This window comes from Nilaparvata lugens, chromosome 8 (genome assembly GCF_014356525.2).
Source record: "Nilaparvata lugens isolate BPH chromosome 8, ASM1435652v1, whole genome shotgun sequence".
In the NCBI taxonomy this organism is placed as follows: Eukaryota; Metazoa; Arthropoda; class Insecta; order Hemiptera; family Delphacidae; genus Nilaparvata; species Nilaparvata lugens.
The window spans coordinates 13,067,252-13,084,556 of record NC_052511.1 but is presented as its reverse complement, the minus strand read 5'-3'; the positions used below and the strand labels follow the sequence as shown (position 1 = coordinate 13,084,556).

At 34.6% G+C, this 17,305-nt stretch overlaps 1 protein-coding gene across 1 annotated transcript in view; it reads left to right on the top strand.

The window, feature by feature from the left end:
• LOC111054115 (alkaline phosphatase, tissue-nonspecific isozyme) overlaps positions 1–17,305 on the top strand; it is a 192,971-nt gene that overhangs the window by 170,303 nt on the left and 5,363 nt on the right. Inside the window, exons 6-7 of the mRNA XM_039433984.1 lie at positions 14,369–14,576; positions 16,803–16,937. Coding sequence (XP_039289918.1) covers positions 14,369–14,576; positions 16,803–16,937 — 343 coding nt within the window. The remainder of the gene's footprint in view (positions 1–14,368; positions 14,577–16,802; positions 16,938–17,305) is intronic.

The window sequence follows — 17,305 nt, the reverse complement described above, 5'->3', positions numbered from 1 at the left end:
AAGCACTATCAACTGGCATGAGTCTCATTTCTGGGAAAATTCTGTGAGCTCCGTAATATTCTTGAGAAAAATGGCGGATAATGAACAAAAACCAGGTTTTTCACGGTTTTCTCGAAAACGGCTCTAACGATTTTCTTCAAATTCAAGCCATGGGTAGCTATTCATAAGTCCTATCAAATGACATGAGTTTTTTCCTTGGAAAATTGCAGGAGCTCCGTAATATTCTTGAGAAAAATGGCGGATAATTACTAAAAAACCATGTTTTTCACGATTTTTTCAAAATAACTTGACCGATTTTTTCAAATTCATACTCTGTATAGTTATTTATCAGCTCTATTAACTGGCATGAGTCTCCTTTCTGGGAAACTAATGGGGGGTCCACCCCATCCTTGAGAAATGGACTTTGTAACCTCCTTCTCGTGCATGAGGTAGGTAGGTAGAGCAGTTCATAAAAAGAACACATAGTCGAGATATTTCATCTGTAGAACAGCTGTTTTGACGACTTTAAAAAAATGACGACTAAAAAAAATCATTGAATTTCACAATTTACACAAAGGAAAAAGTACTCTGAAAACAATTATATATACACATATACAAAAGTCTGATCGTAGTTTCGAATATGAGCAAGGAAAGTTGTGTCGAGATGAATTCTATTACTTGCGAAGGACATGGCTGATTTCAGCTTATACAGCTTCTGAATTCTCCCACTCACTTCCCTATTGCTGTACTCAGAATTGTCAGGATTTTCCACTTCGTGGGCGACCAAATCACACAGTTATATCGCTATGATGTATTGTATGTTGGTTCCATTATAATACAAAAGAATAGAGACGATGTTCATGTGTACACTTAATGTGACCTACTGACCTTGATCTGCCCTTGGAAAGGTTCAATACATTCCAAGGAAAACAGTTCATACATTCCATACAAAACACATATTCACAGGAAACATTCCATACAGAAACAGCTTATACATTTTAATTCATCATATTCACACAGAATACAGTTTAACACATGATTTACTCAATGAATACAGAATGAAAAAAATCTGGTGTGGCGCACTCACATAACTTTCCTTACCATTATTAGAATTGATCACCTGACGCTAGTGTTCACGCGCATCACAAGTCTACTCATAAACAAAGATCTAAGCCAGCTGGTGACAGGACAATAACGCTGGAGACATACGAGGCCTGATATCTCTTCATAGTGAATGATTTAATAGAATCAACAGTTGCCAAAAGTTTGCAATTGGATTATCACATTTTCTCGAATTTCGAGCTTAATTTCAATTTTAGGTGAAAATGTTACTCAACATCAATTTATTGTAGAAATTCTCATGCTAAATCTTCTCCATTCAAATTTTTTTGTTTAAATTGTATCTGAAGCCTGATAATTGGGAATCTGAAATCCAACTTTGCATAGATGGGGCGGAGCTCCTGAAATTTCTACAGATATGGGACTTGTGGCAATTGATAGAGCTTATCAATGACTGACTATTCCAGGTAAGAATTTAATCGAAATCGTTGGAGCCGTTTTCGAGAAAATAGCGAAAAACCCTGTTTTTGACAACATTTTCGCCATTTTAGCCGCCATCTTGAATGGCATTTGATTGAAATTGTTCGTGTCGGATCCTTATATTGTAAGGACCTTAAGTTCCAAATTTCAAGTCATTCCGTTAATTGGGAGATGAGATATCGTGTACACAGACGCACATACACTTATACACACACACACACACACATACAGACCAATACCAAAAATCACTTTTTCGGACTCAGAGGACCTTGAAACGTATAGAAATGTAGAAATTGGGGTACCTTAATTTTTTTCGGAAAGCAATACTTTCCTTACCCATGGTAATAGGGCAAGGAAAGTAATAAGAGAGTAGCATCATTACTTATATCGAACAAAATAAAATTATTGTTGTAATAAACAGGAAAATTAATCATCTATGATGTGAAAAACACGGATGGTATTCCTACACTGGGCTACACTGTACCAGTTCTAGTTTTAGGAGACCGGAGAGCGGCCCGCTCTCTCTAGAGCTACTCTGCTACTGGAGAACGGCTTTAGCTCGGCACCAGCAGAGCGGCTTGAGTCGTTCCAGTCGTCACTTGTGAGCTTAGGAATCCACCTTTAAATCTCAAAACAAATTGACCAGCTCAGACGCGTTGTCAGATCTCTCTATGTCATTCGTGAATAATTTCTCCGTTTATTTCTTAGTCTTTTTTCAGGCTGTAGATTTAAAGATCATGAGAATGAGTATCAAAAAGATATCGATAGAATGTGATCCTGTCATGTTACTTTCAATGCAACTCATGCAATATTATCCGATCAAAACTCAAAACTAATTATTAGAAATTTGAGATCTAATTCGACACTAATTTGCATGTAGCCTAACAAATTTTATATTAATTATTTTATCAAAATAATTCGTATTATTCATAGAAAATGCACGATACTATGCAACTGAAGACGAGGCTCGACCAACATGTCGAGTCGACGCTCGGCTCAGTCTCGAGGTCATGAGGTCGCGGAGACTAGAATCGACTGGTCTGAGTGTCACCATTTGAAAACAATTAAAAGATTGCTATGATTTTCAATTTGTATAGTACATGCAAGAAGCTTCTATTTGAATATATATAGTGAGATCCACGTTATAATGACAGTATTTGATCAACTTTGGTTTTGCTATCCTTGTCTATTATTCGACAAAGCCGGTGGTACTATCCTTTTCTAGGTTCACAACGATGTCAATTATGTTTTTGACAGTGTTGAAATATAATTAAATAATGCAGAGAATCGGCATCGCTATTCTCCAATCTTTATTCACTGCCTTTATAACGTGGACCTCACTATACACAATAATTTAATGCTTGAATAAGCTGAATGAAATAATATGATGTCTTAAATTGAATGAGTTCGATGAATTTAAGGAGAGCAGAAGGCTACTGTAGAAGGCTGTGAAAACGGAAAACCGGCAACAATTAATTCCTATAATCTCCACTGACTTAACACGTGAATCTCACTAAGAAGCCACGTGTAGATAAAATTTTAATGTTGGTTGCATGAACATTTTACAAAATTTAACAGTGATTAACTGCTCATTAAAGACGTCATCCTCTACTTAAACAAAATTACTACTTAGACAAAACAAAATTACAAAGAATTACGAAACAAATAAACACAATAAAATTTTACAAATATAAAAATCTGGTGTGTACACTCACACAACTTTCCTTGCTCATATTCGAAACTACGATCAGACTTTTGTATATGTGTATATATAATTGTTTTCAGAGTACTTTTTCCTTTGTGTAAATTGTGAAATTCAATGATTTTTTTAGTCGTCATTTTTTTAAAGTCGTCAAAACAGCTGTTCTACAGATGAAATATCTCGACTATGTGTTCTTTTTATGAACTGCTCTACCTACCTACCTCATGCACCTCATGGACCCCCCCATTTGTTTCCCAGAAAGGAGACTCATGCCAGTTAATAGAGCTGATAAATAACTATACAGAGTATGAATTTGAAAAAAATCGGTCAAGTTATTTTGAAAAAATCGTGAAAAACATGGTTTTTTAGTAATTATCCGCCATTTTTCTCAAGAATATTACAGAGCTCCTGCAATTTTCCAAGGAAAAAACTCATGTCATTTGATAGGACTTATGAATGGCTTACCCATGGCTTGAATTTGAAGAAAATCGTTAGAGCCATTTTCGAGAAAAATGTGAAAAACATGGTTTTTTAGTCATTTTCCGCCATTTTTCTCAAGAATATTACGGAGCTCATGGAATTTTCCCAGAAATGAGACTCATGCCAGTTGATAGTGCTTATGAATATCTATCCATGGTATGAATTTGAAGTAAATCGTTAGAGCAGTTTTCGAGAAAACGGTGAAAAACATGGATTTTTAGTCATTATCTGCCATTTTTCTCAAGATATTACGGAGCTCCTGAAATTTTCCCAGAAATGAAACTTATGCCAGTTGATAGGGCTTAAAAATAGCTATCCATGGTATAAATTTGAAGAAAATCGTTGGAGCCGTTTTCGAGAAAACCGTGAAAAACATGGTTTTTTAGTCATTTTCCGCCATTTTTCTCAAGAATATTACGGAGCTCCTGAAATTTTCCCAGAAATGAGACTTATGCTAGTTGATAGGGCTTATAAATAGCTATCCATGATATAAATTTGAAGAAAATCGTTAGAGCCATTTTCGAGAAAAATGTGAAAAACATGGTTTTTTAGTAATTATCCGCCATTTTTTCCGCCATCTTGAATGAATTTTATTGAATTTCTTATTGTCGGGTCCTCATGGTATAGGGACCTTAAGTTTAAAATTCAAGTCAATCGGTTAATTAGGAATGGAGTTATCGTGTTCACAGACATACACACACACACACATACACACACACACATACACACACACAGACCAATACCCAAAAATCATGTTTTTGGACTCAGGGGACCTTGAAACGTATAGAAAACTTGAAATTGGGGTACCTTAATTTTTTTTGGAAAGCAATACTTTCCTTACCTATGGTAGTAGGGCAACTTGGAATATAAATTTGAAACCAGATAGTTCAATGGACTTGAATTTGATACTTTGTATGTATGGCCTAGGATCGACAAAATATTGTGAAGCTATTTGGAATATTAATTCAAGAACAAAGAAACTCATGAGATAAAGCCGTTCAAATTATTCTTCACGTCATAAAAGAGCATTGATGAGTTAAGATAATAAATTACTAGCAGGCTACCCGTGATTTGCATCGTCTAAAATTGTGTGTTGTGAGAAACAATCTCTTTTTGTGTAGGAAAAATGAAAAAAAAAATAATTTTATTATTTTGTTAAAATCACGTTGATACAGAATTTTTAAAAGGATTGAAATTGGCTGCACGAAACTTGAGTATGATTGGTCTCGACCCAACAACTTTTCATTCCTGAATCGTTACCAATGTTTCTGTTGAAGAAAGCTCCTCTCCCTGGTTGGGCTTTTATTATAGCGTGAACTTAGAAAGAAATATTCAATTTATCAATTTAAATGATTCAATTGTAATTAATTGATTGATTAAAATGAAAATAATTCCATATTTATCCTCAGTAAATTCAAAATATATACTGTATGTTAAATTGCAAGTTAATCAGTTCATAAGTGATGACTGATAATGCGACAATAGTGTATTTCCTATCCCGTACATGTATAAGCCAATTACTTGGAAAAAGCTTGAACGAAACAAATCCATCATAGTTTTCATATACCAATAATAGTATAATGAGAGCTAAATTTTAAATCTTGGAAGTGTGAGATTGAATTTCGAAAGAGTTGAATTAATTATATTCATATAAAAATAATATATAGCAATACCTGGAGGAATGCCCCTTAAAGTCCTACATTATAAACCTTCTGTAAAAACAGTTGTAGGGAGGCGAGAAAGGATGGGTACCGGAGCAGGTTAATTGATAAACGTAATCCCAGCAGTGAAGATAAAAATATAATACAAAAAGGAGTTAAAATACTCTATCAATTCCATCACGAACATTGAGCTACATCAGTTTTTACTTTCCTTGCCCTACTACCATAGGTAAGGAAAGTATTGCTTTCCAAAAAAAATAAGGTACCCCAATTTCAAGTTTTCTATACGTTTCAAGGTCCCCTGAGTCCGAAAACATGATTTTTGGGTATTGGTCTGTGTGTGTGTATGTGTGTGTGTGTGTATGTGTGTGTGTGTGTGTGTATGTGTGTGTGTGTGTATGTCTGTGAACACGATAACTCCATTCCTAATTAACCGATCGACTTGAAATTTTAAACTTAAGGTCCCTATACCATGAGGACCCGACAATAAGAAATTCAATAAAATTCAATTCAAGATGGCGGAAAAAATGGCGGAAAATGACTAAAAAACCATGTTTTTCACGGTTTTCTCGAAAACGGCTCCAACGATTTTCTTCAAATTTATACCATGGATAGCTATTTTTAAGCCCTATCAACTGGCATAAGTTTCATTTCTGGGAAAATTTCAGGAGCTCCGTAATATTCTTGAGAAAAATGGCGGAAAATGACTAAAAAACCATGTTTTTCACGGTTTTCTCGAAAACGGCTCCAACGATTTTCTTCAAATTTATACCATGGATAGCTATTTTTAAGCCCTATCAACTGGCATAAGTTTCATTTCTGGGAAAATTTCAGGAGCTCCGTAATATTCTTGAGAAAAATGGCGGATAATGACTAAAAATCCATGTTTTTCACCGTTTTCTCGAAAACTGCTCTAACGATTTACTCCAAATTCATACCATGGATAGATATTCATAAGCACTATCAACTGGCATGAGTCTCATTTCTGGGAAAATTCTGTGAGCTCCGTAATATTCTTGAGAAAAATGGCGGATAATGAACAAAAACCAGGTTTTTCACGGTTTTCTCGAAAACGGCTCTAACGATTTTCTTCAAATTCAAGCCATGGGTAGCTATTCATAAGTCCTATCAAATGACATGAGTTTTTTCCTTGGAAAATTGCAGGAGCTCCGTAATATTCTTGAGAAAAATGGCGGATAATTACTAAAAAACCATGTTTTTCACGATTTTTTCAAAATAACTTGACCGATTTTTTTCAAATTCATACTCTGTATAGTTATTTATCAGCTCTATTAACTGGCATGAGTCTCCTTTCTGGGAAACTAATGGGGGGTCCACCCCATCCTTGAGAAATGGACTTTGTAACCTCCTTCTCGTGCATGAGGTAGGTAGGTAGAGCAGTTCATAAAAAGAACACATAGTCGAGATATTTCATCTGTAGAACAGCTGTTTTGACGACTTTAAAAAAATGACGACTAAAAAAAATCATTGAATTTCACAATTTACACAAAGGAAAAAGTACTCTGAAAACAATTATATATACACATATACAAAAGTCTGATCGTAGTTTCGAATATGAGCAAGGAAAGTTGTGTGAGTGTACCACACCAGATTTTTCATAGTTGAATTGTAATGGTTATTCAAGTTATTTCTCATTCTTCACGAGTAGTGAGTCATAGATTCTTATCTCCTTTGTAAGCTTGTTTTTCGGGGCGAGTCTTCATGACTCGTTGTCTTCAATGATTTTTATCCTATTTCCACTTATTCTCATCCCATTTCCAGAATAGGATATTCCCGTTTTATCATAGAACCATTTCGGGGACCACAAAACACAAACTTCCCCTGAAATATACACTTTTCTGTTCAATTGCAGATACTTACAGGGTAAAAAGTAGCTTTTCGAAATAATGTCAATTGTGAGATTCAAATTAGAGATCTGCCAACCCTTAGAGCCTTCAATTCTTGTTCGCAGCTGTGACAATAGACCCTATAGCAACATAGGCCTTGTATTATAAGCGTGTTCAAATGGCCCGGCTGAATTCGATGCAATAACCGGAGCCTACAACTCGGGTTCGGAATGTTATTGAGGACAGCTATTGCTCTACATGGCTCCAACTGCTTGCTGGGAGTGTGTCAAGGGAGCTCAAACTAGCCAATACAACTCACTTACCGAGACAATTGCACCTCATATCGGGGTGTCTTCTCTCCTTTTTTCACAAAGTGCTCCACTTAAGAGATATAGGCATTTGAAAATGTGAAGTCGATAAACTTAAAATACTTCTCTCGACAATAAGCAACAAAATATGTTAAATCAATGCTGATACAATGAACTGATAAATTGAGAGTTGATACACATGAATGCTACTACATCCTCTGATGACTTTTGTACACAGAAGAGAATAGAAGCTACAAGAGAACTAGCTAAAGGTAATTCAATTTGATGAGCGTTATATTGAAAAAAATATTCTTCATCTGAGCTGGAAAGCTGAGATCCAGTACAGTAGTAAAATTAATGTGTAGTTGAGAGCATGAGAATTTGGATTCTTGTTCAATTGATATCAGCTTTAGTATCAGTTTTTTAATAAGACATTTCCACTCTTTGAAATCTATCTGAATCTGGTACCTGTTCGACAGTCATACTGTTACATTTACAACCATACATATTCATCTCGGAAATATATCACATAATAAAAATTAATTTTCCTCCAGCTCCATCTCCATGTACTGAACAAACACTGAGTAGATGCGAAAGAGTATCCACTATCTGAAATGCTTTCAAATCTTAATATTATCCAAATCGAACATTCCATTGTTCTTGAGCTTCTCATGAGTATTACAATAAACAAACATGAATCATTACAAAATTACAGACAAACAATAGATGTATGGAATGGATATTAAGTGAAACTTAATTTTTTCGGGATTAATTTTATCTTATTGTTTTTAAAATTTTGATTGGTTTGAGGTATCTTGAATGCACACTTGTTGATTAATTGGAATTGATAATGAACACTGTTTGTGGCGATCGATTGTGAACACTCATCTATCTTGAAAATGAGAAATGATAGGGAAGAATAAAAATGCTTCCCTCATCACTCTATTTCCCTGTGTCAAGATCTTGTCCCACGTTGAAGCGTCATGTGTCACAGTCTAGCTCCATGGGGGGGACACAAAAATATATAATTAATGACTTTGAGTCATGAGACAATAGACCAAGATTATAATTTTCAATCATGAATACGATTTCTTAGTATTAAGTGCCTCATCTTGTGTCGGCACATATTGTAGCCTATTTCGCTCCGTGGAGGGGCATGAATGTGCAATAAAAAGAAAAATAATAACTGAAATGATTGGATTGAAAAAGATAAATGAACAGTTGTGGAATTTGAGGTTATAATTTGGTAATTCGTAGTTGTAGGTTAGGTTGACTAACCTTCGTTTTGCTGGGGAAGTTGTATCACTAAATTCAGAGTGTCTAAATAGAATGAACAGTTTACGGATGAATCTGGTTTGAAAAACTAATTTGCTAGATGGATGGTTTGGCGGTCTACAAAGGTAGCCGAAGTAAGGACTGTAAATTTCTAACTTAGTGCTGTAGGTGATTATGTAGTGGAATAGAATTAAATCCAATTCAGTAATAAAATGCAGTCCAATTTGAATCTGCCGAATATCATCAATGCTGTCACTAGAATCAGACAGAGATAGTAATTTTGGAGTGAGCTTCTTCTCCAAATAATAACCAATATACTTAGATTCTAATACCTGTATTATAGTTGGAAGAGATGTTAGACCGCACAAGACAACAGACAGAATAGCAAATCCATGCGAACCGGGTCTCTGATAAATACTATAGGTTATATGATGGCAAAATGCTGAACCAAAATAGTAAATATTTCGAGTACCGAGTTTAATCCTAATGCTGTCTATGCGACCTATTACCTCTCCTTGCGACGTTGACTGGATGTGAATGCTGGATCCACTACACCTCGGTGTGGTAGGCTAGTGGCAGTCGATTTTTTATTTGATTCGGCAGGATATTTCCAATAAAATGATTTATTATTTGATAAGAATATCGACCACCATTTACCACCCGAAGAAATAATATTCTAATAATAGATACTCTACTTGATAATGTCTGACTATTGCAAAACAGGATGTGTCCTGCACGATCAATATGTGTCAGTCGAGAAAGAACGAATTTGGAGGTGTAATGAAGTAAACCCAGTTTAATGAAACGGTAATATGGATATATTCTGGAAGATATACTTTTACAGCAAAATATTGAATAAATAAATGAACAGATTTTACCAATTATAATTTCCAACTGATACAGAATGAATATTGAGTGATAGCGAATTTGAATCTTCGAATTATAGATACTATGTGAAAACTTAGTACTCTCAAATTGAACAAAATGAAGTGGGTGATAGCCCTTGGAAAAGGTCATAAACTGCACTAATCAAATAGGCAAAGTAAATTAATACAAAATTATAATTCAGGAAATAAAATAAATGAATAGTTAAAATTATTATCAGGGTGGGGTTTTGCCTAAGGAAAATAGACCCTTTGGCTAAGTACAGCATGGATATTAAAATTTACTTGATACAATAAAAATCATTTATGATAACTTTATACCCTTAAATCTATAGTCATGACTTTCCCCAAATTGACGAATTTATACGCTGTATAATTTTCGTAGATTGATGGGGATCCCCTTTTATATATTTGAATAACTTACGTAGACTTTTGTTTCAATTTTTTGTTTTCGAAGTATATTCGGCTGTAGAATATATCGTTCCGGCTGGATACTTCCGCATGGCGAGAAAACGTCGAACAGACCTCACTATTATAATTTCAGGGTTTATTTGAATGAAATTGCAAAAATTTGTATCACAAATTATTATAGGAACTTCAGAACAAATTTTTAAAACAGGAAGACAGAGATTGAATTACATTAAAACAGGAATTAAAGCTTTTAGACAATTAAGTATGTGGACTAGGTCTGTATCCCACTGGTGATTTCCGCAAAATGGCCTCGAGTCTTCTTCTTCTAATTTCTACTTGAGTTTCTCCTCGAAATTTATCTCGCCAAATCTACATACTAATTCAGGATTGGTCACATTCTGTGACGTAACCAATACACTGAATGGGTGGTGTAAATGTGTCCAACTTTAAAGCTTTTAAATGGGGCAAAATTCCTGATTGTAGGTTGTTCTAAATTATCATTTGGTTCCATATAATTATAAGAATACACAAATGAATAATAAAATTACATCTATGGTGATATGCATTTGTTAAATAACTTCAAGGGTAGCTAATGATTTTGTAGAATATAGACATGCTTTTATAACATAAAGTAGAAGTATAAGACATATAAAAATATACATGCTTGTAATAATGATGGACATAATAATAATTAAATATGTCTTTTTTGTTTATATGGTTTTTTTATATGTTGGACTATCGACCCTCAATCATCATATATTGGCTAAGCTAATTTGTCATCATATTTCTAACAAATATATCTTCATGACAGTTCATTGAATAAATATTTAGGCCCATTCGGCATAGAAATTATAATATAAAAAATAAACAAAATTGATATTATATAACTATTACGATCGATCGTTAATCAAACTGCCTTCTCAATTGGCTACTTGTTGACAAGTTAGCTTTGGTCTGTTTTCGGGTTATGTTTTGGTTCAATTCTAACCTTCAAATATTGCATTACTGATCAAATTAATAAACATACAAACATATATGGTTTTTTCCGTTGATAAATTTCTGAAAAGGTATATAATTACTGATTTATTAGTTTCATCCTCTGTAGGTCATATAACCGTCGTTTATCTGCCTTAGATAAGATTGTGGTGCTTTCCTAGTGATGGAATTTGTTTTGCTCGTATAACGGCCTATGAATAAATTGATTTATAATTCGAGGGCTGTACAATCCTTTGGTACATCACACCTGGTAGAAATCAATTCAGTTCCCCCTATTTCCAGTGTTAAGCTGAATTTTTCCAACATATAACAATGCAAAGTCTATGATTTGGTAGTACTGCTTGTTTGTCTGATCAATACCAGTTTTATCTCTCTCGTCATGATATTATAGCAGAAAAGCGTGGGAGAAAATAATCCAATAATATACCATCAACCAATTCAAGAAAAGATAGAGGCTGACCCAGTTACCGCATTTGATATCCAAAACATGAGCCGGAGTTTTAAAATTGATGATCGAAAATTCCGATGATGGTTATAACAGAATTTGCAAACTGCCTGAAGGAGTGTAGGGCTGGTTCACACTGCACGTGTGGTGTATTGTGTACAGTGTGCAGTGGCCGTATTCCCCGACAAGCGCAGTGAGTGGCCACGAAATTTATCTGTGGTTTTGTTATTTCAACTCGCACTTCTGCTGCAGGGCCCCTCAGCACTCGAGCGCCGGCCACTATAAAAAATTAACGCTGAAAATTCCGTTAAACCTTTACTTTTAGAAAACTGCTAGCCTTAAATCCCTCGGAAACGAGGTTTTGATACGCGCTGCACAAAGGATACACGCTCTGCTTGCATTTTTTATTCAACTGTCTCCTGTTCTCTAGATGCTCACACTAAAAAGCTCTCCTGTTGCCAAGGGAACTGTGAATGATATGTTGTGCTAATCTTCAAGTAAATACAGAACTTGATTTATTTATGCACGGGCTTGTTTGGATTCAGCGTCCTGTATGACAAAGGATTAACAGTCCTCTGTGAACAAACTTTTCAAAACTTATTCTACAGGAGATTAACATCTCGTATGTTTGTATACATTCTACAAGAACTGAAACTTTCTGTTGATTCAGGGATAAGTGGAAGGGATTAGTGTTGTTGTGAAAGTCTTTCATCACAGAGTGGTGATAATGGCAAACTAAGGGATCAAGTCCTTGTTGCTCCGGACATGTTTCTCACAATTGCCAATTTATTTTAATCCTGTCATCATTTTTCTCCTCTATTCTATGAAATCGTTCAGTCAAAACCATATTTCCTTCAAAATTAAATTTTACTGCAATCTAACACTTGCCTTGTCTCTTGGAATTAAATAATTATAAGACAACATTTCCATTCAATTGATAGAGTCATTATTTTCAAGAAACATCTTCAAAATGAAATACTTATTATTGAATGAGAATCTTTGAAGTTGTCAAAGTCACAAGTGAGTCATAATGTGAAAATAAAGGTTTCAGTGTCAAACTGCTAGAATAAAATTGGAGCCAAACTAGAACTAAAGCAACAAAATATGAATATAGTACTTTTAATCTTGAACAAGTTATATTATTGGTATATGAATGACAGGTTAATATTTTCCACTCGTGTAGATATGCCACTCCTATAAGTAAACGTCACAGCAATCGCTATATCTATATCAATAGATACAGATACAAATGTCGATTCTTAGTTTATTGGTGGAGGATACCTGTCCTGGTGGAGGATACTTGTCCTCCCGTATTCCTCGTATCCCGTACTCGTTCCCGTATTTTTCGGAATTGATTCTGACATTTCCTACAAATAACAATACTAGTACGCAAACAATGCATATCAAACTATTTCATCATCCCATCGTAGAGAGATATCCAGCCACCAATGAGAAGAACACCTTCGACTGAATTGAGAGTCACAAAAATCTGCAACATTTCTTCGCGTCGACTGGAAGATATGATCGCAATTTTTGTAGAATTGGTTCATAGTGCATAAGAGGAGAAAAAATAAAAAGGTGCATAAGAGGAGAAAAAATGAAAAGGTGCAGACGACAGGAAACACTGGAGGAGGTAGAACATTCCATTGTGTTCTTCACAAAAATCTCAAGATTTTTTAAGGTTTCGGGGTAATATTACAGCCTCCATGATATAAGCTGCATAGTAATGTTTCCGGAATACCGAGAATAACCACACGGCTACAGGATATATCATTAAGCCCTGGATAGGTCTGAGAGAATGTGAAGGACTCTGGCTTCAAGCATTCCACATTAAGCAGTTCCCGTAAGTCATTAGAATGGAAATGGCGAATAGACTTCTCAGACGAAAATACCACTCAGTGGAAATGAGGACGTGACTATTGAGTCCCAGAACACTGATTCGTTTATCAATATTAATATCTTGATGATAATCCTCATAGCGCGAATTTCCACAGCATGAAACGAAGAGCTTATATTGTCGTCTTCCAGAATTGAGTTGAGGATGAATCTGAACTGAATGAAGGACCACAACTAATGTTATCGCTATATAGAGCTCGCCACAAAGATCTAAGTTGATTATTATGTATAATATATTCGTGACTTACTTATTTTATTGAAAACAATTACTCAAGTATCAGAGTAATTTATGAGTTAAACGATTAGTATAAGATTACATGAATCACTGTAAATGGAAAACTTATTACATCCTTCTTATCGGTAGATTCAATTGAAGATTCAAGAAGAGTATGTCTACTACACATTGTAACTACTACATTCTTTGTTCAATTGGAAAATTGATCGCAACATATCATGGTTCCAATTCTCATTTCAATCGAAGAAAAGTGTAGTGAACCTCCACTATTTCTCGTACTCTATATAACTATAAGTTTTTTCTATTATACTCTTCATCACTACTTGTGAGAATTATTTATTACTCTATACTCTGGATTATGACGTTTTCTAAGCAGTTTAAGCAGTCTAAGCAGTTTTCAGGCGAATGCCTGTTGATTTTATCTGAATTATATATAAAGTATATACATAAATGAAGATAAATTTCATGAATGAATATTCTATTGAAACTTCCATAATATTATGTGATCAATTCATCAAAAAGTTGTGAGTACTCAATCATAGGAGCTAGAATAAACAGAGGATCTCTATTGTCTCAATACTCCACATAAAAATTTATTCTGAAACTGAAATGAAATGAATTCAGACAACTAAAACAGCCTGGTATTCTATTTATGTTCCAGGTGAATGATTCTAAAAACTGAAAAAAATTCATTTTGATGAATGTTTCAGGTTCTGCTGGGAGGCGGTCGAAGACACTGGCTGCCGAAGGTGGCGAAGGACCCAGAGCTGGTTGCTGAGGAGGGGCGGCGACTGGATGGCCGCAACCTGATTGACGACTGGGTGCGCGACAAGAAGCGGCGCAACCTGCGCGGCGAATACGTCTGGAACAAGGAGCAGATGGACAAAGTTGATCCGGCCAAGACTGACCACTTGCTTGGTGAGCAGCAACCAAATCATTTTTAGTAAATTATTTATCTTCAATAAATTTCATTTGTTCGTTTAATTAGTTCAAATTTTGCTGATTTCTATAATGAAATGTAATGGGATTTTATTCATTTACAGAATAGTACGATAACAGAAAAATCAATATCTAATCATCAAAACAAATAAATTTTTAGAAGTAGAGTTAGTTTGAAAGCCACATCGATGTTTGGAAATACGATTTCTGCTGTCTTTAAGAATTCTACCAGATTGAATGGAACTTGACAATCACAAGAAGTCCCACAATCCAGATTGTGGAAGTATCACTTCATGATGTTTGTCAAGTTATGTTCAATCCAATAGAGTTAAAAATTAATTGAATACTATGATTCTCTAACAATGATAAAGTAGTCACCACTTCTAGTAGTAATCTTTCTTGACTATTCATATCTTCTACTTGATAACTTGGTAGTCTCAAACAATAGATGTGGTATCTTACTTTATAAGATAAAATCATAGTACCCTTTAAAATATTAATAGAATATTTAAAAAACAAGAATACAAATAGGTAGTATCTTACCTATATAATATATCATCACTGATTGAAATATCTCGAGTGGAAGACTTATCCAGTTTGAGTTGGAAGAAGGATTAGCACAGTTTGAAGGTGTTGTAGAGTAGATTGAAATAATCCGGTTAAATTGAGCACCCAAGTGTGAGTGAAAGTGTCTGCGGTGGTTTTAGGACTCAAGCTTCTTGGGACTCCCCTAAAGTTGTTACAACTTGTCTATGTGGGTTTTCAAACTCTCATCACTTTCCAATAGGATTTCACAAAACTAATATTGAGGATCCATAACTTTTACACAAATAAATCCTGATTTAAAACAAAATTTCAAACTCTTCATGGTACAATGAGATTCTATAACTGTGAAGCGATAAAATATACACGTATACTCAATATAATAAGAGCTCGTAATATACTCAACCTTAAGGCTCTCCCAATGGTTCATTAGCATGTCTAATATACAGAGATTCATCTTCTTCAATTTGCTGGAAATAAATGAGAACAAGATTTTCTAACTAGCATCAGCACCCTCAACCAGAATGATTTTGATTGTTTCTATTGAACTCTGATTGAGTTTGAATAGTTTACTGAATTATTCAGTTAACAGAATAATAATTACTGCAACGTCAGTGAATCCAGTCACATTTCCCGTTGTCCCAGTGAGTTACTATAATAGTAGTGCTGCAAACGTTATGTTAGTATTCTAGTGCGCTAGCTACCTCCTAAGAGGTTCTGCTGTGCTCGGCGTATAGCACAAATCCTTCAGGAGCTGTGTATGCAACCATCACAGCACCACAGCTTCCCTTCATTAGCATAACGTCACAATGGAACACGCCGTTGTATTTCTTCTGCTAGCATAGGTTGGTTTAGGTCAAAACTGAATGTAGAAGTCTAGTATTATAATATATAACATGGAACAATGTACTACGCTTAGCTACCAAAAAAAAACTATAATAATATTCATAAAATTCTCAAATGGGTAAAACAATACTGTAAGGAGTAAGAGCACCTGAATGCAAAATCGATTAAATTCAATAGTATGGCGTTTATTTAGTTCGATAACTTTCTTTCTCAGTTTATCTATACTGGGCACTTGGCTTGACAGCTTCCAATTCAATTTTATTCTTATTTAGCTACAAAGTTCTATCATAGAGTAAAGAAAAATACTTTTATCAGTTGCCTCTGCTTTTAATCATGTATTCCTGTCACCGCATCGCATAATAATCCTTTGTGAAAAATACTAAAATTAATACACCTCATTATTGAATATTCAAAATCGCTCAAATTCCTTCAAAACTTATTCCAAATAAATATCTCATCACATCTACAATATTATCTCCTCTTGTACAATCATCTCCATTTTTCTTCTCCTGTAAAATGTATTCGACATATTATATTCTCCTCCAAACTTCAACTCTTCACATTATTCGAAAAGAGGAAATTATAAAAAACATCCTTCTTTTTTTTATTTCAATTCTAGAAGGCTGTAAATTTACTATTTTTGAAGCTATTGAAATTACTAAAGTTACTGAGCCTACTACAGCCTACTTCAAGTTATTTTTTGAAAACTCTCTTTCTGTACCATACGTTACTGTTTGATGATATGGGACTGAGACGTTTAATATTCATGAATAATCAACAAAGTACATGTACGATAAATCTTCTTTCTGCCTGCAGGTTTGTTCGCATACTCCCATATGGATTTTGAAGCCGATCGAGACGATAAGACCGATCCATCACTTGCTGAAATGACAAAAAAGGCGCTTGACTTTCTGCTGAAGAACCCTCGTGGATTTTTTCTGTTCGTTGAAAGTAAGTGAAAACTGCTTTTTCACCTCCACAAGATCTGCATGTGATCAAGTTATTCCAATTGAATCCACGAGATTGATCAATCAAAATAGTGTTTTTTTTGGAATGAGGAGAGAAAGGTGACCTAGTAATCATTCTGCCATAGTAGATGTGACAGACAAAAGATGCATCAATACTGCAAATGTTTGAAAATTTGAATTGAATTTATAATTCAAAATCATCAATATTGTATCATACCCCTACTAAAAAACATTTTTATCAAATTCTGTCATGAACGACGAAGGATCAATTCAATAATATAATTTTTCTGAATTCAAGAATATTGAACCTCTTTCTTTGAGATAAGCTGTATACTTCGAGGTCAATGAACT